Here is a 27393-nt window from a genome sequence, read left to right as displayed (position 1 = left end):
ATAATAAATTATCCTTTATTGGATAAGTCAAATAGTATAAAGGTTACATATTTTTTTTTTACAATGAACTGTTGGTTACTGCCAGGAAAGGACAATAAAAGGACAAGTCATTACTTTTTTCTATCTTTATTATTCCATATACTTAAATAAGTTATTGATTAACATATTGCATCAATGCAATGCACTAACAAACATTTTTTTTATATTGAACTGCTATCATTCATTAAACCTTAGTAACAGCACCATCATATAAATATGTCCATGTTATGTCCATGTTAATAATCAAATAACATAATGACAAATCCTAGAATGATGAACAGAAATTGAGAAACAACTACTTGCACATGCAACTCTAATCCTCTGTTTATAATATTCCAAACAGTTCAAGTTTGCTTGATCATTAGATTTTGTATGTGGACCTCATATGGTTATGTTTATAACGTTGTTAGGTTGAACTCTACAACATTCAGTGAGCAGTCCTCTTTAATATTGTCACCAGTAGTTGTAGTCATGTTCGTGCTGTATAACATTTACATAACTTTAATTTCATGTATGGTACTGTATCATACAGTCATATAACTTTTGAGGCTATAAATGAATACTGGGAAAATTTACTATATGTAACAGAAGTTTAACTGATTTAACATATATATTGAAATGAAACTGGCTATTCTTGAGATGAAAGAGACGAGTTCTAAGGTGATGTAGGCTATTATGCACATATTTTTTTTTAGTACAATAGATTGGATCCAGCATGCTTTACATTGATTTTGATGAGTCTTTATAACAATCTAATGAAATCTTGAATGAACATGATGATTAAGGTGTAATCATGTTGGAATGTATATTTACTGTATAAGCACTTTAAGTTCACCGCCCTTCACCCCAACACATGCTTTCTGTGCAAAAATAAAAGAGAGCTGTAACAGGAGTGACAATGCTCCCACACACCACCTGAATACAGGAAAAACTGTTTCTTTGAAAAGTTTGAATATAACTAAAATTAATCTTGACCTGTACTTTTATAGTATTAATCATGTGTACCAAAAATAATTCAAATCCATATTACATCAGCTATTGTCCAGACACTGTACAATGTATCTCTTGAAAATGCTTAGTTAAGCTGTGGACATAATTCAGTAAAACAAGAGGCCCAAAAGGGCCTATGCTCTACTGGCATGGCTTTTGTGGTCATCTCAATCCAGAGCATGTATGTATGGGTAAAAGGCAACAGACATATAGTTTATGTTTTGTGTTTGGGTTACCTGAAAACGTAGCACGTTCAACATCTGAGCCCAGAAAGTATTGTAAGCAGATAAGTTGCATGAACTATTTTAATATGTGCCAAGTAAAAGTCATCTGACAAAAAAATGCTTTCAAAACTGTACTCATAGTAAAAATTTCTGTAGTTTTAAAAGTTAAAAAAAAGTTGGTCAAAAGGTCAAAGTCAAGGGCATCCTAGGACAACATTGATCAATTTGAACAAACATTTACAGTCAATTGTGCTGAGATGGATGCACGAACACACAAAAAGATTTTCAAACCTTTCCAGATTTATGTTTACCAAACCTGTGAACCCTGGGTGTGGCCAGTAATGACACCAGGTGCATAACTTAAACATTCACTACCAATTTTGTTAAGATGAATGCACAAACTACAGAACTTAAAGCTAAAAAATGGCCTTTGGGCTTTCAACAAGAACAAGTATTTCACAAAATCAACTGCAGAAGCAAAAAGCAAATTTTCTCTCAAAATCCTAGACTTGCAAATTGTCTCCCTTAACTCTAGACTTGAATTTACATGTACATGTAAACTTGGCTAAAAATAGAATTCGCTCATGCAGACCTGGCTAAAAATAGAAAGCATTTGGTTTTCGAAAGGAACCGAGCTGTAATGGATATCTAGATACTGTACAAGTTTCATTGAGATACAATCAAAACTGAAGACTGTATCGTGTTCACAACCAATTGTTTACACAATAGCATTTTTTTTATACTATCAAGGGCCATAATCTAGCCATGCATGGGCGGATCTGGCTGGTTTTCGAAAGGAACCCAGCTCTAATGGATATCTAGATACTGTACAAGTTTCATCGAGATACAATCAAAACTGAAGACTGTATTGTGTTCACAAGCAATTGTTTACAGACGCACGGATGCACATACTACGTACACATTACCATCGCATAAGCTCTTCTGGCCTTTGGCCAGTAGAGCTAAAAATGGTGGTTTGTTACCATAGTCTAAATTGACCTGTATTTTAAGGTGTTAAACATGTGTACTAAACATTAAAATTGTCATCCTTTTCATGAGTTATTGTCCAGAAACTATATTGTAGTTGTAGTTGAAAAAGGGCCATAGCTCCATCAAGAGTAGTTTGAAACAAAATTCAACTTGATCCTGCTTATTAAGTCATGGGCCATTAGCTTTGTAAGCTTGAGGGACTTTTATAGCTACCACGGACCTATAAACCATGGATTGGCAACTCTCATCTGTGTTAATGCGATTAGCTCAAACTCACACGTGCAGCGTGATTTCATTCCAAGATCTTACTGTGTGGTTGTTTTTGAGACGTCCGACATTGGCCAAATATATACATGTAGTAAAACATTAATTGAAACTAAATATAACATTAATCAGGAACATATTAGGTCCTGATTAATACTTCGATAATTAGAGAAAATGCAATAACGACAAACTAAAAACATACTACATGCGACATGTAGATCGGTGTTTAAAATAATTATAGGCAGAGCTGGCAGAAATAACCGAAGATCGCCGTTTATCACCGATCAGAGATTTGGTTGAATTTTCCGATATTTGCTGAGCGCGCTACGGATTGTGGGTAAATTATTATTTCTTATCGTTTCACCGATATCGGGCAGTTGCCAATCCATGGTTTATAGGTCTGTGTAGCTACATTCAAGATTTTTGTGATGTGACATGACAAACGCAACTTCTATACAGCCCAAGATATATCTATCAGAGATACAATAAGAATACTTAAATATGATTAGGCACATGTACATGTCCTTGCACCTTGTACCTTGCATACCAAACTATATAATATGTGAAGGCACAAGGCCAACATAACACAAACATAAAGAGTATAGACTAGCAATAAAATAAGGCAAAGAGGCATTAAAGGCTAAACACAGCCTGGCATATAAAATAGGATAATGTGTAAAGTTATCTAACTTCAAAGGCAACTGTCAATCAAATTGTTTTACCAAAATTATGAAATGTATCAAAGAAGGCAGCTCTATATTAAAGACATTCAAATATTCAAGTTGATAAGAAAAAAAAGTATCGTTGCACACCTATGAATTTTAGTATCATATTACAATTTCTTACAAGTATAAAAGATCTACTGAAAAAGTAAAAAAAAGAACAAAATATATTGCACTACTAATCAATATACATGAAACATAAACATCAGAACTTCCAATAATATCAAAATAAACATCCACTAATTACAAAGACAGTACATGTACATATTGGTAAATTATGAAATGCAATACATTCAAGAAACAAGAACGGAACTGAGAGAACACTGTCATCTGACTTTTGTTCACAAACAAGGGGCATAACATGACAATTTTTTAAGCCAGAGTTCTGGGACTTTCTATACGTGTACCAGTTTCATTTGAGTATATATATGTCTTAAACAGTTAAAATTTAAGAGTTACAGCCAAGTTGAACTTTTTTGTATGAAGATGCTGCAAACAACAACAACACCAAGGCTATGAAAATACCTGAACTTTTTTTCTTCAAAAAAATAGACAAACCAAGAGATGTACCATGTACACGTGTAATGGCAAAGGGCACTTGTTCGCAGTTTGCTTCATGAATTATAAAAAGATTAGAATTGTCTAGCACAATAAATATCACAAATTCATTTGTAATTGCAATATGTACTTTGACCGTAAGTTAAACTATTTGTCTGAATCATTTTGTTTTCCTGAGATCAGTGATTCACATTTATTGTCCACTTCTTTAGCTTTATCAATGTTATTGATCTCTGCATTGTTGTTAGTTTCTGTATCACAGTCAATTTTTTTCTTGTTTTTAACACAATCTGGATCAGTGCAATGTTTTTCACTTTCAGCAACACCCATCCCTGATAATTGGCTATCATCAGCTTTGTTGTGGCTGTCATTGTGAGAATTTGAAAGACAATCATTAGCACTGTCAACATCTCTTGCAGCGCTATCATGATTTTGAGCACTTGGATTATGATTATGACAATTTTTCTCTGCCTCAGTGATAATACCGAGGTTTGAGGTCCTGTGGTGGTGTTTCTTCTTGGAGCCCTTCCTCTCCACGTTCACTTCGTCCCCGGTCTTTACGGCTGTCTCTTCTTTGTTGGCAGTTATCCCAAGCCCCTTGCTGCGGGCGTCCCTGTACAGTTGCACAGGGTCACCCTGAAGCTCCTTGGGCAGGGCCATTCTATGCTCCAGGTGTAGCAATAGGTTCTCACTCCACAAGTTAATCTGCTCAAAGGATGGCCTGAAATAATACCATAGTCATAATACCATGGTTATCTTGATAGATCAAGAAATATTGATATTATTAAATTAACAAATACCAACAAGTTATAATTCATTGAAAAACATAATTGCCTTGTTGAAATAAAGCTTCAAAACAAAGTTTTATGTAAGATAGCTAACCTTGCTGAACACATTAAGTCATTGATACTGCTTTGAGTATGTTAAAGACTTTAGGATAAGTATGATCAGAACACATACAGGCCAGAACAGAGAATATAATAGAACTGACCTGTTCTCAGGAACCATCTGAGCACAGATTACAGCCAGCTTTAGGAAGCAGTCCGGACAATCTTCGCAAAACTTCTCCTTGAAGGCCTCCACATTCAGTCCGAAATCATAGCTACGGGGAAGCAGGTCCGGGTCAGCATACACTCTACCTATTATCTGTGACAGTAAGTATAAGTATAAACACATGGGTTTTAATCTTCGCCTAGTGAGTCAAATCATTGGTCAGAAACGAATATTTATTTCAGAAGAGAACTTAAAACTTTCCCAGGATGTGCGATAAATGGGTTAAAAGAATTACTTCATGTGCCTCAAATGAGTAATATTATGATCAAAAGACAATTATATATTTATGAACTATAACTGTCAGCTTTTTAATCAATAAGAATGATGATTTTATTTACTTGGTTCGAATACCCACCTCACAGATGACAATCCCAAACGAGAACACATCTACTTTCTCATCATACTTGAGGCCGTTGATCATCTCTGGTGCCATCCAGAATGGATTTCCCACCACTGTGTAGCGCTTCTTACGCTTGGATCGCATCCTCCTCTTGTCTGTGGCAGAGCTGGTGGGGGTGGCAGGGGTCAGGGGAGGCTGTCTAAACAACTCGTGGTCAGATATGACACGTGCCAGGCCAAAATCTGCAACCACCACTGTACCATCCTGTAATGGGTAATAAATGGACATTTTTATGTTGATCTGGTGATCAGCATTTGTCTAATCTTTCAACTTTTCTCCAGAGCATATCTTAGAATGTATTCCAAGGGATCAAATGAAACGAATATAACTTTTGTATTGTTATACACAAATTGGAAATATTTGATCAATTATTACCAGTACGTAGCTTGAATATACTCCATTACTCTTTTTAACCATTTATTTTTAGGCTTTAATGACTTCAAATACATAAACTATAGATTCTGAAACTAAAAATTTCTTTAAGATGAAATATTTTAAATATTTCATGTTTTTTTTGCATTTCTGACTGGAATTTTTATTAAAAAAATATATATAACTCTCCAAAGGGAAAGCCTTTAACTGAATTGTTTGCAGATGGTTTTATTTGCCTCCATACAAATCTGATTTGCTTAATCCCAAAACTTCATTGTCATTGTGTATGTTTTAAGTAGCACTCACTAATCTACAGAGGCAGTTGTTAGAGTTGAGATCCCTGTGTATGATGTCCATGGAGTGAAGATATGACATGCCAGACGAAATGTCCTTCGCCATGGTAACCTTCTGTAACCATGAGAAATGGCGATTCATATTCTGCAGCATCTCCTTCAGGGTTCCCCCCTCGATGAACTCTGTGACTAAGTTCAGTTTCTTGTCCTTGTACATCACGCCCAGCAGTTTCAAGACATTAGGATGGTCCAGGCTACGCAACACTGATACCTGGGAACAACATGCAATACATGTATATGTCGTACAATCAGCTTGGGATTTATAAGTCATAATCTTTAGTTTAACAGGCATCACACAATAACTTAAGTACATGAAAAAAATTCGCTTCAACAGCTATGTCAGAAAAAATAAATAAGTAGTTAGAAATCTTAAACATGGCAATCTCTGAATAATGAAATAAACATTATTAGTTATAATTAAAATTGTACATATATGTATATTAAACAAATAAAACTTTTAATTACCTCTTTTAAGAAACTCTTTTGAGCATCTTCATCAAATCTGTATAGCTCTTTAAGCACCATGACTTCATTTGTGACCTTGTGAACAACCTTGACCGCCTGCCCAAAGAAGCCCTTGCCAAGGATTTCACCTGGGACGAGGTCACTGGTGCGAAACACACGGTGGGTCTCGGGCATTGTGCGGAAAGACTGCGCCCGACTGAGATCAACGCTCTTCTGTCGACTAGATGGCATTGGGGATGGCGACTTGCTTCTTCTTCTTACATGACTATTTCTGTTAATAGATGGTAGAAGTCATTGATGATTTTATCCCCTTAGTGTAAATCTCATTAAAATAAAAATTTCACTGATAGTTTCTCACTTATGGATATATGGGAAAAGTAGTGATGTTCCGACGATCAATATTAATCGAAAATTGATTGGTTGGACCTGAAATGGGTGACAATCAATTGTATTTGGTAATAAAAACAACCCTCTAGTTAAATCAATGATCGATTATAACTTCAACTGGCGAGTTGTTTTTCTTCTTTCCTCTTTTTATTTGCATTGAGTTAGTTTCCGCCAATTTTCTCTTTTGAGTTCATTTAATACCGGTTATTCGGAATTGTTCAGTTCTTATCATTAACAATATGACCGAATGCAGCAGCAACACTTAGTAACTTCAAACATACACATAACATAAGCATAGTTATGGATAATGAGTTATTGAATAAGCATAAAAATACAATTAAGGTATTGTCAAAAACTGATTGTACTAGCGATAATTGGTTACTTGAGTGGAACTGATTATCAATTGTCAAACTGAAACCGATTCCCAACACTACCATAAAGTAATTCGGTTACAATAATTTTTATGGTTTAGATGTTATTGCTCTTTTGTGTTGAATTCAAAATGTACACAAATTCACTTGTATAATTCTATCATACTTTCTCTAATTAAAGTAATTTAACAAAGAATGTTTAACATCTGTGAGTGAGGGTTTCAAGTGCTTCTTCACTTAATATCACATAGAAGATTTTGTTTTCTCCCTGCTGTGTATACCTGTGTGTTTTGATGACATCTTTTGCTCGGAGTAGTACCTTGGTTCCTTCCACATCAATCACCTCAGGTGAAGTGACAGATGACGAACTATCAGATTCTGACTCAGTGTCAGATGGGTAGGAGCGAGTTCTCGACCCAAGCAGGGGGGAAGGGTCACGCTCAACCATTAGTTGCAGGGTCTTCTGTGAGTTCTCAAGAAGGGAGGTAATCTCATCAAGCCGTGTGTCCTGCACAGCAACTCCATTCACCTCGATGATCTTGTCACCAACATTTAGTTCCTCCAGCTCTGGTTGGCTGTCTATCCTAAAAAAATATTACTCGTAAATAAACAAGATGGTAAGAAGTTATGACAAGTCATTTTTGGCACAATAAAGAGTGGAACAATTTATTGGCAATGTACTAGAGACTATTAATCGCATGGCATAATCAACATTTTCTCTCCATTTCTTTCGAGATTACTCTTTTATGAGGTCTCATATATTTTTGGGAAAAATATTTTTTCTTCTGAGATCAATAACTTTGTTGAAAAGAGATAAGAAATATCTGCACAATTTGCATAAAGTATGAAGATTTATGACAAGCTTGTTGCAATTTCTGACTTTGAGTAAATCAATGGCAGACAGTAAATACAGTAACACATATAAACCCTAACATTGTTGTTTCTGATTATTTATTCAAGGATCAATACTGCTTTGCCAATGATGTAATTTGCCAACCAGATTTAGGAGTTATTTGCAAATTGTCCTATTAATGGAATTATGGTGAAAAATATCTTTCTGCAGCCATATGTTTCTATTTGTGTTTCTATGATTTGTGAGCATTATTGATAAAAGTGCACAGAAAACAATATTACCATTCAGTTGTTTTTCAACTGAAAATGGGGTTAAAAATGAAAAAAATCATCACAAGCACAACTGTAATAGATATGTTTAAGTGCAGTCTTATTCTCTTAAAAAAATTCAAACCCAGGATTGTAAAGGGGGCTTTACTTGTTTGAAATATAGTGTGGTAAATTCACAGTATGCTGTTTTCTCGTTTCTTTTATATTCTTAGGTCCTTGACCCAATTCACAAAAAGGTGGAAAAAGCATTGTCATTATGAAACAACGACAATCATTAAGAGTGTCCTTAGAATAAAATAAAAAAGTGTCATTTAATCCTTTTTAATAATGAAACTTTAAATGCTGTGATATCTTTTTACGAAAACATTTCAATAACAAAATGAATGACTTCACTATTATGCTTTTTCATGGTTTGTAAAATTCAACAAAAGCTGTAATGCGTTTGGTTGACTGACATTTTCATGTGATGCTACCAATGTTTCAAATAAAGGTTTAAATATCCATCAGCTTAGCATGAATCCCTTTAAATACAACAAGAGAAGTACATAATCACCAGTACTTTGAAAGAGATAATTCATTTCTAGAGCTAGAAATGCTATCAAAATCTCAATGAAAAATCATAAAAAACATCTTTTAAAGAAGCAACATACTTAGATATTTTCAGTTGTGGAGTGTGAGGTGTCTCTATTGGTTCCCTGTAAACAGAAAGCCGGTTCCTGGTCTGCCCCTTCTCAATGGAGAAATGGAGGCCCCTGTGGCTATCCGGAGTTGCAGGCACTTCAATCATCTGGATGGAATGTGGTTTCCGACGGCGATGTGGTGTCTCTGTTAGCAACGGCTTCATCTGTAGGTTGTAACATTCTCCACTGAAAAAAAATTAATACATAATTTTTGTTGTTGTATTTGAAGATTTGTTTAAAAAGATTTGGTTAAAGATGCACTCTTACTCCCAAATAAAATTTACCACAATTAGTAATATTGTTTTTATATTCCAAAAAGGAGGCATAAATGTTGAAAACAATGCTTCTTATGAAGGATACCGAGTTTAATTTGAAAGAAAGGTGTTCAAAACACGGTTTTTCTACCTTATGAGATGATAGTAAATTACAGTAAATCTTTTAGCATTCACCAATCATTTAATATTTTTGGGTTTTCAGCTATTAAATACATGGTAACAATCTTGTTATAAATCAGTAATTTATATTTTCCATAAATGCATTATTTAGTAAGTAGTTCAAGGTTTATCACTCAAATTTTATGCTTGTTATACATGTGTATGTATTGATTTTGAATAAGAGTGTCACTTTAATATTTTAACAAAAAAGTCTTCCAATTGAGCCTTATAAGAACAGTTTGCATAAAAAAACTAGAGCTGTCATAGGAGTGACGAATACCCCCAAATGCCGCCTGGACACAGGAATGGCAAACCATTCCTTTGAAAAGAGGCCATAACTCCAAGGTTACTGCACACTGCATCTTCTTTTATCATGCATGTATTGTTTTATTTAAATCTGTTGGGTAATTTAGAAGTTACACTGCTGACAAGAAAAACTAGCCTTTCATGAGTTATCGTCCGGAAACCGTTTTTCTATTTTTAGTAACAGTGACCTTGACCTTGGCCCCACCAGCCCCAATATCGAACTTGACCTGTATCTTCTGATGTTACACCTGTGTACCAAAAATTGTTCAAATCTGTCTAGCCTTTCATGAGTTATCGTCCTAAACCGTGTTTCTATTTTAAGTAACAGTGACCTTGACCTTGGCCCCACCAGCCCTGTATCATCTGATGTTACACCTGTGTACCAAAAATTGTTCAAATCTGTCAAGCCTTTCATGATTTATCGTCTGGAAACCGTTTTTCTATTTTTAGTAACAGTGACCTTGACTTTGGCCTCACCAGCCCCAATATCGAACTTGACCTGTATCTTCTGATGTTACACCTGTGTACCAAAAATTGTTCAAATCTGTCTAGCCTTTCATGAGTTATCGTCCGGAAACCGTTTTTCTGTTTTTAGTAACAGTGACCTTGACCTTGGCCCCACCAGCCCCAATATCGAACTTGACCTGTATCTTCTGATGTTACACCTGTGTACCAAAAATTGTTCAAATCTGTCAAGCCTTTCATGATTTATCGTCCGGAAACCGTTTTTCTATTATTAGTAACAGTGACCTTGACCTTGGCCCCACCAGCCCCAATATCGAACTTTACCTATATGTTCTGATGTTACACCTGTGTACCAAACTGTATCTTCTGATGTTACACCTGTGTACCAAAAAGTGTTCAAATCTGTCAAGCCTTTCATGATTTATCGTCTGGAAACCGTTTTTCTATTTTTAGTAACAGTGACCTTGACTTTGGCCTCACCAGCCCCAATATCGAACTTGACCTGTATCTTCTGATGTTACACCTGTGTACCAAAAATTGTTCAAATCTGTCTAGCCTTTCATGAGTTATCGTCCGGAAACCGTTCTTCTATTTTTAGTAACAGTGACCTTGACCTTGGCCCCACCAGCCCCAATATCGAACTTGACCTGTATCTTCTGATGTTACACCTGTGTACCAAAAATTGTTCAAATCTGTCAAGCCTTTCATGATTTATCGTCCGGAAACCGTTGTTCTATTATTAGTAACAGTGACCTTGACCTTGGCCCCACCAGCCCCAATATCGAACTTGACCTATATCTTCTGATGTTACACCTGTGTACCAAACTGTATCTTCTGATGTTACACCTGTGTACCAAAAATTGTTCAAATCTGTCTAGCCTTTCATGAGTTATTGTCCGGAAACTGTTTTTCTATTTTTGGTTACAGTGACCTTGACCTTGGCCCAACCAGCCCCAATATTGAACTTGACCTGTATCTTCTGATGTTACACCTGTGTACCAAAAATTGTTCAAATCTGTCTAGCCTTTCATGAGTTATCGTCTGGAAACCGTTTTTCTATTTTTAGTAACAGTGACCTTGACCTTGGCCCAACCAGCCCCAATATCGAACTTGACCTGTATCTTCTGATGTTACACCTGTGTACCTAAAATTGTCCAAATCTGTCAAGCCTTTCATGAGTTATCGTCCGGAAACCGTTTTTCTATTTTTAGTAACAGTGACCTTGACCTTGGCCCCTCTAGCCCCAATATCGAACTTGACCTGTATCTTCTGATGTTACACCTGTGTACCAAAAATTATTTAAATCTGTCAAGCCTTTCACGAGTTATCGTCCGGAAACCGTTTTTCTATTTTTAGCAACAGTGACCTTGACCTTGGCCCAACCAGCCCCAATATCGAACTTGACCTGTATCTTCTGATGTTACACCTGTGTACCAAAAATTGTTCAAATCTGTCAAGCCTTTCATGAGTTATCATCCGGAAACCGTTTTTCTATTTTTAGTAACAGTGACCTTGACCTTGGCCCAACCAGCCCCAATATCGAACTTGACCTGTATCTTCTGATGTTACACCTGTGTACCAAATTTTTTTCAAATCTGTCTAGCCTTTCATGAGTTATCGTCCGGAAACCATGAAAACCGACAGACCGACCGACCGACAAGCTCACTCCTATATACCCCCTCAAACTTCGTTTGTGGGGGTATAATAAAGACTAAAAGATCAATGTAATGATACATTAAGTCTCACTTAATTCAATCATCTTATGTTATTAATTGAAAACATTGGAACTGTCACCTTTCAGCAAATTTACCATCCATTTTCATCCCATTTACCATACCAGATAATTATTCCTGTAATATACTTGAGCTACCTGCCCACAATTAATATTTCACTGAATCATTGATTTTTTAGGAAGAAACAAATTAACCAGTGACTTACATGCAAGAAAATAATCCTTTTTATAGCATTCCCTCTCATGTGTTGACTTACATTAAGCCTTTTAATAGGTCTATTGCATTGAACAACATTATTCAACAAGTCATTCAAAACTGAAATGTATTTCAAATTGAAACAAGTATGGATACAGTACATATTACGACAAAGGTTACTTTATTTTGCATGACACAACAAGAACAACAACACCAAGACTATGAAAATAGCACAACATTTTTTCTTCACCAAAAATTCTTATGCTACCCTATCAGCCTCATTTGTTATTATTTTTTATAGCCTGCAATTTATCAAAAGTACATAAGAGTGTGAGCAAGTTGTGTACCAGTAGAGGTTTGATCGCTCCACGAGGGCATATTTCTCCCCGTCCCCAATGTATGTGTGGCAGCTCGCGCACTGGAAACACTCTGGGTGATAGTTGTGCTCTCCCGCAACCTGGAGATACAGGAGGGTAAAGTCTAGTTTAGTCTTAGTTGTAAACTGAATACTTTAATAGGAATAAGATCAGTTACTCATAAAATTATATAATTAAATATCTTCCTCACTTTTTCACACTTTGTTCCTTTCAATAATTAACAGTTTTCAGACATGTAGCCAACAATCTGTACAAAAGCATTGATTTTTAACACTAAATGTCTATAACAAGACCATTGTCTGTTTGTTCAATCATCTCCGATGAATCATAATTGTATCAGATAGTACTATCGGTATCTTTGCATTGATGTCAAAACTTAAATACTGAAATGTAGGCAAGATGTTTACAGGTCAGATTCAGGTTTGATACTTCTGAGAACATCACACTGTAAGGAGGTACAGTAGTCCATGACCAAATGATAATATCAAACAACGTTGAATAAAATATAAGTCAACAATACAGGTTAAGCTCTGGCAGAAAGTGTCTCATTCTTTAAAGCTATCTTAATCAACAACAACAAACAAAACATGCCTTAATTTTCCCAAGTATCCTTTTTAGGAGATTTAACACTGGCATGATCACAACAATACAATTATCTAAAGCAATCTAAAAGATATTTATCAATAGTAAATACAGAAATGTAATGTCCATGTAACAGATGGACTTTTGCTGCAATTTTAAGAAGCACTTGAATAAATTTAGCTCTTCAAGTGACAAAATTCTATGCATATCAATGGTTAATATTTTCTTCCTTAATCATGATTGATCATACCAAAGAATTGGAAATAAGCATCAATAATTATTCTAAGAAAAAATTTGGTGTTCATAAACATGAAATGTTGGTAAAAAAGTTTGCAATCATGAATATGTGTTGATAAATATACCAGTACAATGTCTTATTTGAGAGGAAGTAGAAAAACACTGCCTGACACAAATCAGTTGTTTATTTTCCTGTATCAAAATGTACAAAACAAGGACATCCGTTAATACGCAATAGTAGTGTGAAAGTACTTGAAAGTACTACCACTTTATTATTGTGGTAACATTGTGTGAACCTATAAAAGGAAACATTTTGTTGTGCCACGATATCAGGACGTCCTCATGGATCAGCTGCATTTTTCAATTCACCGATTTTCACGTGAAATTTTGGGGCCCTATAAGATGTTCTATTAAGCATTGTTTGATATTTTCCTTGCACACAGGTTATTCACCAATCACTGTTAGAAGGTGTACCAACCCTTTCCTGAATAAAACAATATGTCTACCGGTAAGTATAGTATCATTAAGGGTTTGAAAACATATCTAAACTGTTTAAGTATTTTGATGGGTCTTCATAGCTAAAAAGCATTTAATAGTAAAAAAAGAATATCTAGAGTTACTGAAATATACAGATAATACTGGATGTATTTCTTGAGTTATTTGCAAAAATCCAAAATATTTTCAATGCAACTTCACAGGGAGAAAGTTAGGCCCCAGATCTTAGGAACCATAATGTATACCTATTTTAAGAAAGAATTCACGGGCTGAACATAGGCATATATTGATATAAATCAGCACTTAAATCAGAGTCTTATTATCTTAAAATTGACAAATCATTCACAAGATTTGCCAGTGATAGTTCGATTTTAAAATAGGTTTATTATCAAAGAGAAGTGATTGAGGTATCACTAAGTGTGCCATAATTATGATCATGGAACTTGTACATCTAACAGTGAAAGTATTTATACACTGCTGGTTTTATTATCCTTGAATAGCTCAACACAACATAAGATAAAGTCACAAAAGATAAACAATTATATCCTCTTATCTAGTATCTCTATGTTAAGATTATATACATTTATAACAATTACAGAAGAGTATTGGTTAATATCCAAGTGCCCTACAACAATGAAATCAAAATCCTTTACCAGAACCCAAACAAGGCTAACTTCCAAAATAATAATTATACCAAAAAAATTGAGTTTACATTTCTACAAAATAACAAGAAGTGTTTTAACATTGGCAAATGATTGCCATACTGCACCACGATCCCTCTCCCTGTACCACGATCCCTCTCCCTGCACCATGATCCCTCTCCCTGTACCACGATCCCTCTCCCTGTACCACGATCCCTCTCCCTGTACCACGATCCCTCTCCCTGCACCACGATCCCTCTCCCTGTACCATGATCCCTCTCCCTGTACCACGATCCCTCCCTGTACCACGATCCCTCTCCCTGTACCACGATCCCTCTCCCTGTACCACGATCCTTCTCCCTGTACCATGATCCCTCTCCCTGCACCATGATCCCTCTCCCTGCACCATGATCCCTCTCCCTGCACCATGATCCCTCTCCCTGTACCACAATCCCTCTCCCTGCACCATGATCCCTCTTCCTGTACCATGATCTCTCTCCCTGTACCATGATCCCTCTCCCTGTACCATGATGATCCCTCTCCCTGTACCATGACGATCCCTCTCCCTGCACCATGATGATCCCTCTCCCTGCACCATGATCCCTCTCCCTGTACCATGATCCCTCTCCCTGTACCATGATGATCCCTCTCCCTGCACCATGATGATCCCTCTCCCTGCACCATGATCCCTCTCCCTGCACCATGATCCCTCTCCCTGCACCATGATCCCTCTCCCTGCACCATGATCCCTCTCCCTGTACCATGATCCCTCTCCCTGTACCATGATCCCTCTCCCTGTACCATAATCCCTCTCCCTGTACCATGATGATCCCTCTCCCTTCACCATGATCCCTCTCCCTGTACCATGATCCCTCTCCCTGTACCATGATCCCACTCCCTGTACCACAGTCCCTCTCCCTGTACCACAATCCCTCTCCCTGTACCAAGATCCCTCTCCCTGTACCATGATCTCTCTCCCTGTACCATGATCCCTCTCCCAGTACCACGATCCAGCTCCCTGTTCCATGATCCCTCTCCCTGTACCATGTTCCCTCTCCCTGGACCATGATCCCTCTCCCTGCACCATGATCCCTCTCCCGGTACCATGATCCATCTCCCTGTACCATGATCCCTCTACCTGCACCATGATCCCTCTCCCTGTACCATGATCCCTCTCCCTGTACCATGATCCCTCTCCCTGTACCATGATCCCTCTCCCTGCACCATGATCCCTCTCCCTGTACCATGATCCCTCTCCCTGCACCATGATCCCTCTCCCTGTACCATAATCCCTCTCCCTGTACCATGATCCCTCTGCCTGTTCCCTGTACCATGATCCCTCTCCCTGTACCATGATCCCTCTACCTGTACCATGATCCCTCTCCCTGAATAATTTATCTTTAAAAAGTTTCCAGCACTTCTTCTTTGTCACCAAACCAGCCAAACCACCTGCTTTTAGTCTGAGTTCCAAGGCAGTAAAATGTGAAAAATAAGGAAATTTACTGCACCCCTCTGCTATACAAAACATTTTGGTATCAAATTGTAGGTTAAAGTCTGTAGATTATGGAAGGTGCGTTTTGCCACTTGGCGGCTCTTGTGAAAAGGAAATATCCAAGATGGCGTCCAAGATGGCCGCCATTAATTGCCATTTCAGTAAAAATATTATGTTCATATATAGCTATTTTCATTAAATAAATAAGAATGAATATATATATGGATATTACTTTTCTCATTATGTACTTCAAATTGACATATAACCTTAACTACTTCAAGGTCATTGTCAAGGTCATTTCAAGGTCAAAGTATAAAAAATACCCTAAAATTCGATTTTTCCTGGGTTTTTTTCTTCCTTTTTAATTCATTTATGTTTAGTGTGTGTTAAAAAGTGGTGGCAAAATTGTAAATTGTATGTTCCTTCAATTAAAATAATATTTTAGGATATAGCTTTTATATTTTTTGAAAACACCACGGTTTCATACTATAATGGCATGCCAAAGGTAGACGCAAGATCGCTATAGCTGTAAAAGTCTTATAGCAGACTGTGCTAGTGTTACTATGAAAGTCTATCTTAATCTATGTATCTATTTCATAGTATGCTTTATGTTGACATATCTATCTGACCTCTCCCGTGTCAAGTTCAAGCTTATTTCAGTCATTTCAAGGTCAAGGTCAAGATATGAAAAATAACTCAAAATAATTTTTTTCCTATATACTTTTTTCCATTTTTATTTTAATTTCCGTTTAGTATGTGTCGACAGAATTGTAAATTCTATATTCCCTTATTTAAAACAATTGTTTGGGTATAGCTTTTATATTTTTTGAAACCGCCACCGCCAAGGATCATACTGTTACAGTGTGCCAACTAAAGGTGCGCGCAAGATTGTTATTGCTGAACGAGTCTTATGGCAAGTTCTGCTAGAATTACAGTCAAATAATTTGTATATCTTAATTCATGGCATGTATCAATTTCATACTTTGCTTCATGTTGATATACTTATCTGATTGCTTCAAGGTCAAGGTCAGTTCAAGGTCAAGATTAAATTGTGTTTGCAGAAAAGTAATTGATAATTTCCTCTGTTTTGATCTCTGTTCAGTTACTGATAAGTGAAATGATATGGAGACAACTAGGTGTCGTCCTAGTACATGTTACCCAAGGCAGTTACAACAATTTGTTGATTCCTAGAGATTTCATTATTAGTACATTGTAACTGTTTCATTTTTAAACATATATATGTATATGAATTGATGATAACTATTTTATAACTTAGTTCATATTGAAATACAAAATGAAGCTTCAAAATCAAAGTCAAACTCATTTGAATGTCTAAATGCAAATCTGTTCAATATCGACGTTGTTATTATTTAATTTATTTATGTTAGTGAAATTTTATCTAAAAATCTCTATACATTACCAACATCACCAAGCAGTTTTAACCATAGTTAATTTATTTCCCATATTAAAAGTCAAGTCAACCACAAAATGTCCCTTCTTGAGCCAATTTAAACATGCTACATGACATATATTTTTGTGAGTCCCATGTAAGCACATCCAGCCATAAGTATCGCTTTTCAAGTCCATCCAGTGTTTACCAACCTTATGTATTGATATTCTAGTTCCAAGCAACCCAAAATCAGTTCGTCCAGGTATAATACCTCCTAAACAAGCCATAGTGTTTATATATAAGCCTACCGAATGCCCGAAACCTCGTTATGGCTCATTTTGTGGCCTTCCATTCAACCGCTTTTGGGCTGTAACCAAACCCAATCTTGCAGACCATCATCACACTCTGGCTCTTCTCAAGTTCACTTTGTGTCCAAAAAACTTTTTTCAATCAGATATCTGCCAAATATAGACCGTATAAAGCCAATCGAGTGCCACGTGATCCTTAAGTTGCCATATTCAGGACAAAGTAGGTTCTATATGAGCCGAAACAGTACTAATGCCAGTGTACAGACAAGCATATCAATATATAAAAACTCCATAGGTCATTAATTAAGTCGGTTCAATTCTCTATCAAGTCAATTGTGACTACAATAATGCTTATTTAGAGCCAAACATAACCAAGTGTAGCTCTAATTAAGCCTACTAAGTGTCAAATAGACCACATTTGGCAACCAATAAGCCCGTTTAGATCCAAACAAACCTATGTGCAGCTCTAAGTAAGCCTACTCAGTGTCAAATACTAGTAGACCACATCTAGAAACCATAAAGCCCATTTAGAACCAATCAAACCCATGTGCAGCTTTCATTCAACCTACTCAGTGTCATAAAAATACACATTTGGCAATCATTAAGCCTATTCAGAGCCAAACAAACCCATGTGCAGCTCTAAATAAGCTTACACAGTACCCATTAGCCACAATTTGGTAAGTATGAAGCCAATTAAGATCAAAACACACCCCATGTGCAGCACTGAGTAAGCAGTCTCAGAGTCAAATAGACCCCATTTGTGAAACCATGAAGCCCATTTAGATATAAACTAATCCATTTGAAGCTCTAAGTAAGCATGCAGAGTGTCCATCGGACCACAAATTTGAAACCATTAAACCCATTAAGATCCAAACAAACCCATGTGCAGCTCTATGTAAGCCTACTCAGTGTCAAATAGACCACAGTTTGGAAACCATATAGCCCATTTATTTCAAAACAAACCAATGTGCAGCTCTTAATAAGCCTATTCAGTTTCAACTAGACAACATTTTGGAAACTATTAAGCCCATTTAGATCCAAACGAACCTATTTTTCAGCTGTAAGTAAGCTTACTCAGTGTCAAATAGACCACCTTTTAGAAACCATAAAACCCATTTAGATCCAAACAAACCCATGGGCAGCTCAAAATAAGCAATCTCAGTGTCAAATGGACCACATTTTGGAAACCATAAAGCCCATTTAAATCCAAACAAACCCATGTGCATCTCTTAGTCAGCATACACAGTGCCCATTAGACCACATTTTGGAAAATATTAAGCCCGTTTAGATCAAAACAAACCCATGTGCAGCTGTAAATTAGCATATACAGTGCCCATTAGACCACATTTTGGAAAATATTAAGCCCGTTTAGATCAAAACAAACCCATGTGCAGCTGTAAATTAGCATATACAGTGCCCATTAGACCACATTTTGGAAAATATTAAGCCTGTTTAGATCAAAACAAACCCATGTGCAACTGTAAAATAGCATATACAGTGCCCATTAGACCACATTTTGGAAAATATAAAGCCCGTTTAGAGCCAAACAAACCAATGTGCAGCACTAAGTAAGCCTACTCAGTGTGAAATAGACCGCATTTTGGAAACCATAAAGCCCATTTAGATCCAAACAAACCCATGTGAAGCTCTAAGTAAGCATACACAGTGCCCTTTAGACTACATTTTGGAAACCATAAAGCCCATTCAGACCAAAACAAACCCATGTCCAGCTCTAAGTAATCATACACAATGCCTTTGAGACCACATTTTGGGAACGATATTATAAGTTACGGGGGTTAGTAGGTGACCCGATATAGGATATACGGGGCAAAGGAATCCATATCGGGTGAGAGCGAAGCCCAGGAATATGGTTTCCTGCGCCCTAATCACCCTAATAACCCCGTAACTTATATATAACGTCGACAACCTGTTTACATGTTTAAATGTTTCGTTTATTCATCGGAATCGGAAAAAAGACGCCAGTTTGGTACAATATAAATTTGGTGACCCAATATGGAAAAATATGGGGTCACCGTGTGACCAGTCCTGGACCAATGACGTTGCCCCATTTATGTTGGAGGCGTGATATAGTATATTGAGAGCAAAACAAACTCAAGCAAGACACATAACGGGTAGTCCATATTTATATGTTATGATATATTTGGCCAATGAAATCCGAAGACTGTTCTTCGTTTTAAATTTACTTGAATATATAAAGTTTTTTTCATATTTGACAAGTTTCCCTTCATTCCACATTTTTATTCAAAACATTCGACTACTTTTCAATTTCAAACTGCTTTCTCTTTACACATTAGTATAACTTAAATAAAATCGTTCAATAACTATTATGTATATAAGTAAATTGTTTTTTTATTTACCGTATTATATCATGCATAGGACGCACTTTTTTACCCCCAATCCTCGTCTTAAAAATTGCCTGCGTCCTTTCTATGCTATTAGAATTTCATCTGTTTTTTTCCAAGTCCATTTCAGGTCGAAAATATCGGACCGGGGAAGAACGCGGTAATAGTAAGTATCTGTACTGCGTTACCGAAGAGAACAACTGACATAGGTAAAATCACGCAAGTTAACACACGCAGAAATATATTGAATGTTTACTTTAAAATGATTTATTGAGAAATAAATTGAAAACAAACATGAATCTAGTTACTGTATGATTAGGATCCGCCTACTGGTTACCGTTCAGATTTAGGAGTTATTTTATAAACGAAAACAAAGAAAACACTCCAACAAGGTACAATTTAGTGTCATGACCTTATAATAAACATTATGTGGTCTGTTCTGTGAGTTAATTCATAATTTTAAGCATATTATGAAATAGAAACACCGTTTGTATTTAGATTTTAGACATAGATAATTATAAATTTAAAAAATGAACTGGAGAACATAATATTAACGCCAATTTCTGCATTTATATTATGCAACGTGTACTGGTATGGCACCAAAATGTTTTAAATGTTTTTAGAAACTCTGAAACTGTTTTCTGAAAACTGACCTAATATTGAAATATTTATATATTCATGATAACAAGTTCTGCAATCACACATTGTAAATGAACATGCAATAGTAAACTTTAAAAATAAAATAAAATTAACAATAGACATGAAATCTTAAAGATACATGAATTTTGCGTATTTGTATTTTGACCTTGAAATGAACTTGACCTTGACATTGAAGAGATCATTCATGCATGGTTACATGAAACACATTATGAAATAGATGCATGCCATGCATTTAGATATACTATTGACTAAGACCTAGAGTGTAAAACTTGCACAATTTGCCTTATTATTAAGGCTCTTACAGCAATATCAACACCTTTGGCACTCTGTAATAGTATAAAAATCTGCACATATTCAACAAAATCTAAAACCTTTACGTTATTAATATTGTTTAAAATGAAGGACCATACAATTTGCAATTCTGCCGCCACTTTTTGACACGAACTACGCATAATTGTTAAAAAAAAACACAATATTACAGGAAAAATTAATTTTTCGGGTACATTTTATTATTTGACCTTGAAAAAAAATGACATTGACCTTGAAGTGGTTAAGGTTGTATGTCAATTTTAAGAACATTATGAGAGAAATTATCCACGAAAATGTTCCTCTTTATATTTAAACATTACATCTCTACTGAATTGGCAATTTATAACAGCCATCTGTTTTTTATCATTTTTAGCTTATTCTGAATAATGACTGTTTGTACGCCATTTTGAATATCTCCATGGTAACAGCATATCGGGTGCATTCAAAAGAAAATATGACAAGAAAATACATAGCAGTTTATTTTGATACATATAAAAGCTTGATACTCATTATCATTTTTTTAAAAATAAAAGAAAGAAGCCAGTCTCAAAATTAGCATTTTGACCTTTAAAATGGCCTTGACCTTGAAAATATGAAATGTAAATAAACTTGAAACAGAACAGTAGTGAGTGTATGTATATATTTAAAAGTAATTTGGATTTAATATTTACTTTCAAAATATCTTTACAACCTATTATTTGATTATTTCTCATATTACAAATTTTTGCGGCCATTTTGAACGCCATCTTGAATTTAGCAAATTCGCAAGAGCCGCCATGTGGCCAAAGGCACTTTTCATAAACAATAGACTTTCTCCTAACAAAACATATAAAAATAATTTGTATAACATGCCGGACACTTTTTTCTCAAAAATGAGGACTTGGAACCCGGACTATTTGCTGCTTAATTGTACATATCAATTAATATGGCCTATCTAAGTCTTGGAATGACTGCTGCTTAAACATTATAAAAACCAGGGGTCATTCCATCAAGCATTCTAGGAGTGGTTTCACATCTCAGAGGGATTTCTAATAGTAGTACAACTATATCTCCTAAGTACGAGACCACTCCTAGGCGACATGATTAAACTATCCCCATGTTTAAACATTTAATTCTAATACTGTGTGTATACCATGACAGGTCCTGTGATGATCTCAGTGCAGCCATTGCACGCCTCCCCGTACGTGGCCCAGTAGTCGGACTTGCAGAACAACTGACCATGCTTCTCGAAGTACCAGTTGGACAGGTTCCGGCTGCACTTGGAACATCTGAAATAGAAAACAAGCAGGGGATCAAAATATGTAATGGTTATCAAATAATATATTGTTAAAACCCTGCTGAATAATTTCATTATTTCAAATAAGCAGCTACATATATGTTAAGTGCTTATACTTTTACATGTAGTATTGTTATCATGAAGGCATGAATACTTGTATATGTTTTTTTATCATAAGAATACCAGCACAAAAATATCTTAATTTAAATAGCAAAATAGTAAATGTGTTGCAATTAATTTGAGTGACAACTCTATAGATATGCAGTCATATACAGGATAACATATCAAGGATGCTTGAAATTTACCACTTGAATTTGTCACATACAGATAGCTTTCACATGATAAAATAATTTCTCTCATGACAAATGAATGTTTTAAATTATCATAAGATTTCTTGTCTGGATGACTCAGGCAGATCAATCTTGACTGGTAAACGCCTGTATTTGTCTGGGAAAACAAAAACAGATATCGATTTTAATGATATAGTTGACTAGCTGTTATTTAGTTTTCCCAAAAAAATATAAACTATTTATTTTATTTAATTTGTTCATGTACATGGTACAAAAATGACACTTTTTATAAAGGGATAATTAATGATCAGGCTGCTGATTCTCATATAACACTCCCCTGAGTTTACGGCATGGCGTAACTGATACCACTGGTCGTTGTTCAACATCTACCCACACAAACTGCATGCAGTGCTTTTCAATGTATGCTACACAATTGGCTTGCAGGACAAATTCACTTAAAATTATAAATGATTTAGAAGAGCTATCACAACCAAAAATCCATTAATTAAGCAGATTACAGCCACAAAATTTCTATTGAGTAACAAAAACAAATGCCAAATTCCTATTTTAGTCATTTACGTTTATATTAAGTGATTTTTTAGAAGCTTGGGCATTTGCAATGGCTAGAACAGAGGCATTCAAAAGGCTTCTTGCTGAATACTAAGGATGTTAGCATTTAGTTTTGGTCTTGTAATTAAGTAGTCTGTGCAGGGCCGCGCCATGCCTGACTTAAGCTTTAGCAAAAAAAAATAAACACAATTTCTTGGTACTTTGGTATGAAACTGAATCACATTATTTTTTATTTCTGACAGTATTCCAAACAGTTTCACATTCAGTCTTTAAACTTATTTACTTTATTTCATAAAGACTTTGAGAGTTAATCAAATGAGCATGCCTGATGTTTTTTCATGTGTCAATGGATGTTTTTATTGTGAAATAAATAATGATATTATAATATTTATCATAAATTGAATATATACTGGAACTCTGTGACTCTGATACAAATTAACATTATTTCATGTACAACACAATATTATTTAAAATTATAAAATTCTATAATTATTAAAAGAAATATTATGCGTATGACCAAAGTAAAATATGGTGATAATTAAATTTATCAAGAAATGAGCTTGCATTGCTAAGTGTCGGCAGAACTTAAAGCTGCTATAGAACACAGGCATTCAGTGATGCTCTAAAGATAGCAAATTGGAAACTTACATTTTTTAGTTATAGAACAAATAATATAACACATGCGGCAAATATTCCCATTGTTTTGTATAACTGCACAAAAAACACAAACAGAACAATATTTGCAAACCAAGGAATTTGCAAACGTCCACAACAACAGCAATATGGAGTGGCAAGAAACTTACATATTTAAAATAACTCTGGCAGCTGAAAACATATAATAATCCATCATAGTATTTTTCTTCAAACTTCTTGTACAAGCACGGTTAATATTACAACAATTATCATGACTTGATAAAAGATTCTTCTTTCAAAACATGAAAGGTTTTTGTTTGACATATGTTATTAGCTACCAAGCTCTTGAACAACAATTTCACTCCTAATGACACATCTTTTGTCACAGAAAAACATGGCACTGCAATTCCCAATAAAATAGACTGAGTCACGAGAATGGTTATGCTTCATCTATAAAGCTTTTTGTGGCACAGGATGATTGGACTACAAGCACAGCATTCCCAGACTGATCAATAACCACTACAATTTGTGATGCCATCATAGCCAATGTGACCAATATCAGCTGGTTCGGCTTTCAGCAATCAAATATAGCCAAAATTGCTGATTTTGTAAAAATGTGACCAGAATGATGTAGTTACATGGTTTTAAGGGCTGCTTATCTTTTTCACTCTGAGTCTATGCAACTAATAACAACCATGATTAATTGACATGATGCTGACCCACTCTGATATAAATATTCATACATGTTAAATCAATGGTGGGATTTCCTAGTTATGTAATATCCCTGAACATAGTATTTGATTTTAAAATATTCTTTTGTTAAACAAAATAGGTAATTATCGAGGGCGGAATAGTGTCATGCCACCTTCTTCTAGCTGTTGTTATATTGCTTTTTTCCAAATTTTATTTAAAGTGTCACTCTTATTCAAAATCAATACATAAACATGTATAACAAACATCAATTTTGACTGATAAACCCTTTAACTAATTACTAAATAATTCATTTATGGAAGACATTAATTACTGATAACAAGGTTATAATTGTGTATTTAATAGCATAAAGCGCAAAAATATTAAATGATGAATGCTAAAAGATTTACTGTGGTCTACTAGAGTCTCATAAGGTACCATGTTTTATGCTCATTTCTTTGAAATTTAACTCGGTATCCTTCATAAGAACCATTTTTGACATTTATTCATCCTTTTTGGAATATTAAAACAATGTTATTAATTGTGGAAAATCTTATCTGGGAGTAAGAGTGCATCTGTAACATGTTTCACATCAGCCTTAAGAAGAACATGGGACAAGGAACATGCCATTGTGTGTATGCTGTATATGTATATCATGTTGCATCCTTATGTTAAGTTATTAATGATCATATCAGCGTGGGAATCATCTTGTATGTTCAATTACACAAATATAGCCTTCAATTTCATGTTCAATAATTTAGAGTTTACATCAATCTTTTAATTACAGCATATATGTTACTACATCATACAGGTTAGCAAAAAGCCAACCAACATACCCATTACCAATAAATAATAAATAAATACAGTGATTTATGTACCTGTATATTACGATTTAATTATGTAATAAAATCATTTATTTTATCATAAAAGATGATCAGGCAAGTTTTGATTCAGCAATAACAATTAAAAAGAAAGTGATCTTCCTTTATAGATTACAGATTTATCACCTGAGAGTTCACATATCAATACACATGACGTACAACATTTTAACTTACGGAAATATACATGAGCCCAATTACGAATTAAAGAACAATTACTTAAGAATGTTCTCAATGTAATAAACGGCTGACTGTGGTAAACCACCAGGCTGAATGGTTTGATTGTAACCTTGTGGTTTTCACGACTACTCATCTAAAACAAACAGTCAAAAATAAACTTATTTTCAATGCAGCTATGCAAATCATTTCTCTTTTAATACGAGTCATTGTAATATAAAAGTCCGAACCACATTTATGTGAACTGAATCATTTTAAATAAATGTAACATTTTACATACTTTTTAACTTTTCTTATAGACAAATGCTCATCTAAGAAAACTACAGTAACGTTAAATATAAATATGTCTAAAATGATGGAACAAATAATATAATACAAGTTCATTTTGGAACAATTTAGAAAGATTAACAAGTTTGAATATAATGTCTTTAATGCTTAAGGGCTAAACAATGAAATACTTCTAAGCAAAAATAAATCATCCAATGCTCATCAAATTTGTTTGTTTTTATTTCAAGCAGTATCGTACATGGATAACATTCCAATGCTTATGACTGGAAGGATTATACTATCTTGAAATGTCAAAGCTTAGTGTTTTTGTTAATAATATTAGACAGATTTACAGTATTCTTTCCTAGACCTTGTACTAACTAGTAAAATACACATACATTGTCAGTCACATATAAACAGATTTTGAAAACAGAAGAATTAGTCCAAGAATATGGTTATACTTTGCCTATCACAAAAAAAGATTGACTTGAATAGTCTAAATAAGACTGAAAAGTGAATTAAATCATATATTTAAACCTTAAAAATATGCCATTTCAGTCATAAGGGTATACATACTTGAAGCATGTCTGGTGCCAATCGCTATTCAGGGCCTCAATGTAGGGCTCATTTTTCAGGGGCTCCGAGCAGCCGGAACATGAACGAGGCCTTTCTACAGATATACAAAACATATTCTATAAAAATGTATGTCATACATGTACATATACCTTTATCCTACAATAAAAAGCTCATTAAAACATCTACAACAATTTCTAATACAGCATAACAAAAAATACATTGTAACGTACTGCGAACAATTAAGAATTCCAGTGGGTTTTAAATGTTCATAACTAAAAAAATTCCGTTACATTCCATTACACCAAGGACACTAACCATCATAATAGGATTCGATGGTAATTTTCGCTGCTGGCATTATACCTATGTAGCTCATGAAAGACTCCTTGTCTACCAAAGTTATTTAAATCATAGTTATTCAGAAGGTACATTTAATAAGGAAGTGATACTATCCCCAGGCACAATCAACTGTGTTTATAAGTATATCTGAAAAGACTGATACAGAAGATCTACTATATTGTTAAATTCTAGTTTTAGGTGGGTGAAACACTAATGATTGGGATATCTATCACTAGTATCATGGTGACCTCAATGAGAATTGGTGTTTACCAATTCAGGTGTATATAAATAAACTGATTGATCAAACATGGTGTTTACTACTGAAGTATTCAATAACATTTCAACTTTAGTGATATAGTACAAAAATTTAAAGTGCTACCGGTAGCCCAAATCTGACATGACTTTGTATTGTTATGGATTAATATTGGTACTTCTCCTGTAACAAATAATACCAAGCCCTAGACTACATACCAATACTTGAAAGAACCTGCACTTTATTTTCAACAGTTTTCAGTTTTCAATTTACGCAATGCCACAATATTATGTTATAATTGTTCAATAAATATATATTACCGTACATGTACATTCATTTCAATCATACTAGACTAAAGGCCCGGTCACACCGCCCGAACTTTGTAGGAGCGTTCCTTGAACGGTAAGGAGAGGGGACCCAATTTCGACAACGCTCGTCACCGCGCACAAAATGGGAAAAAAAATCGAAAA

General features: G+C 35.1%; 1 protein-coding gene across 5 annotated transcripts; it reads right to left on the bottom strand.

Annotated features, from left to right (window-relative positions):
• Positions 1-120: 120 nt before the first annotated feature.
• On the bottom strand, positions 121-26779 carry LOC128231272 (LIM domain kinase 1-like). Of its 5 annotated transcripts, XM_052943871.1 has the most exons (12): positions 26650-26779; positions 26335-26428; positions 23917-23938; positions 22110-22245; positions 12471-12580; positions 8961-9176; positions 7470-7772; positions 6431-6701; positions 5919-6176; positions 5196-5444; positions 4779-4933; positions 121-4508 (listed from the first exon to the last, which is right to left on the bottom strand). In XM_052943871.1, the coding sequence occupies exons 4-12, from the start codon at positions 22110-22112 to the stop codon at positions 3935-3937; spliced, it is 2139 nt and encodes a 712-aa protein (XP_052799831.1). In that variant the 5' UTR covers positions 22113-22245; positions 23917-23938; positions 26335-26428; positions 26650-26779; the 3' UTR covers positions 121-3934. The 5 variants fall into 5 exon arrangements, with proteins under 5 accessions (XP_052799831.1, XP_052799829.1, XP_052799832.1 ...); XM_052943869.1 differs by lacking the exon at positions 23917-23938; XM_052943872.1 differs by lacking the exons at positions 22110-22245; positions 23917-23938; positions 26335-26428; positions 26650-26779 and adding an exon at positions 13451-13469.
• Between the last annotated feature and the right edge of the window lie 614 nt (positions 26780-27393).

The sequence above is a fragment of the Mya arenaria genome, chromosome 4 (genome assembly GCF_026914265.1).
Source record: "Mya arenaria isolate MELC-2E11 chromosome 4, ASM2691426v1".
Lineage (NCBI taxonomy): Eukaryota > Metazoa > Mollusca > Bivalvia > Myida > Myidae > Mya > Mya arenaria.
This window is presented reverse-complemented; position numbering and strand designations above follow the sequence as displayed.

What these genes read in the sequence shown, in the direction of transcription:
- LOC128231272 (XM_052943869.1), bottom strand. Translation starts at nt 26,707, where the DNA reads ATGAGCTACATAGGTATAATGCCAGCAGCGAAAATTACCATCGAATCC. An exon ending in GAGCGATCAAACCTCTACTG is followed by an intron (nt 9,177 to 12,470) that starts GTACACAACTTG and finishes ATTTTTTTTCAG; the next exon opens with TGGAGAATGTTACAACCTAC. An exon ending in CAGATGGTTCCTGAGAACAG is followed by an intron (nt 4,509 to 4,778) that starts GTCAGTTCTATT and finishes GTATTATTTCAG; the next exon opens with GCCATCCTTTGAGCAGATTA.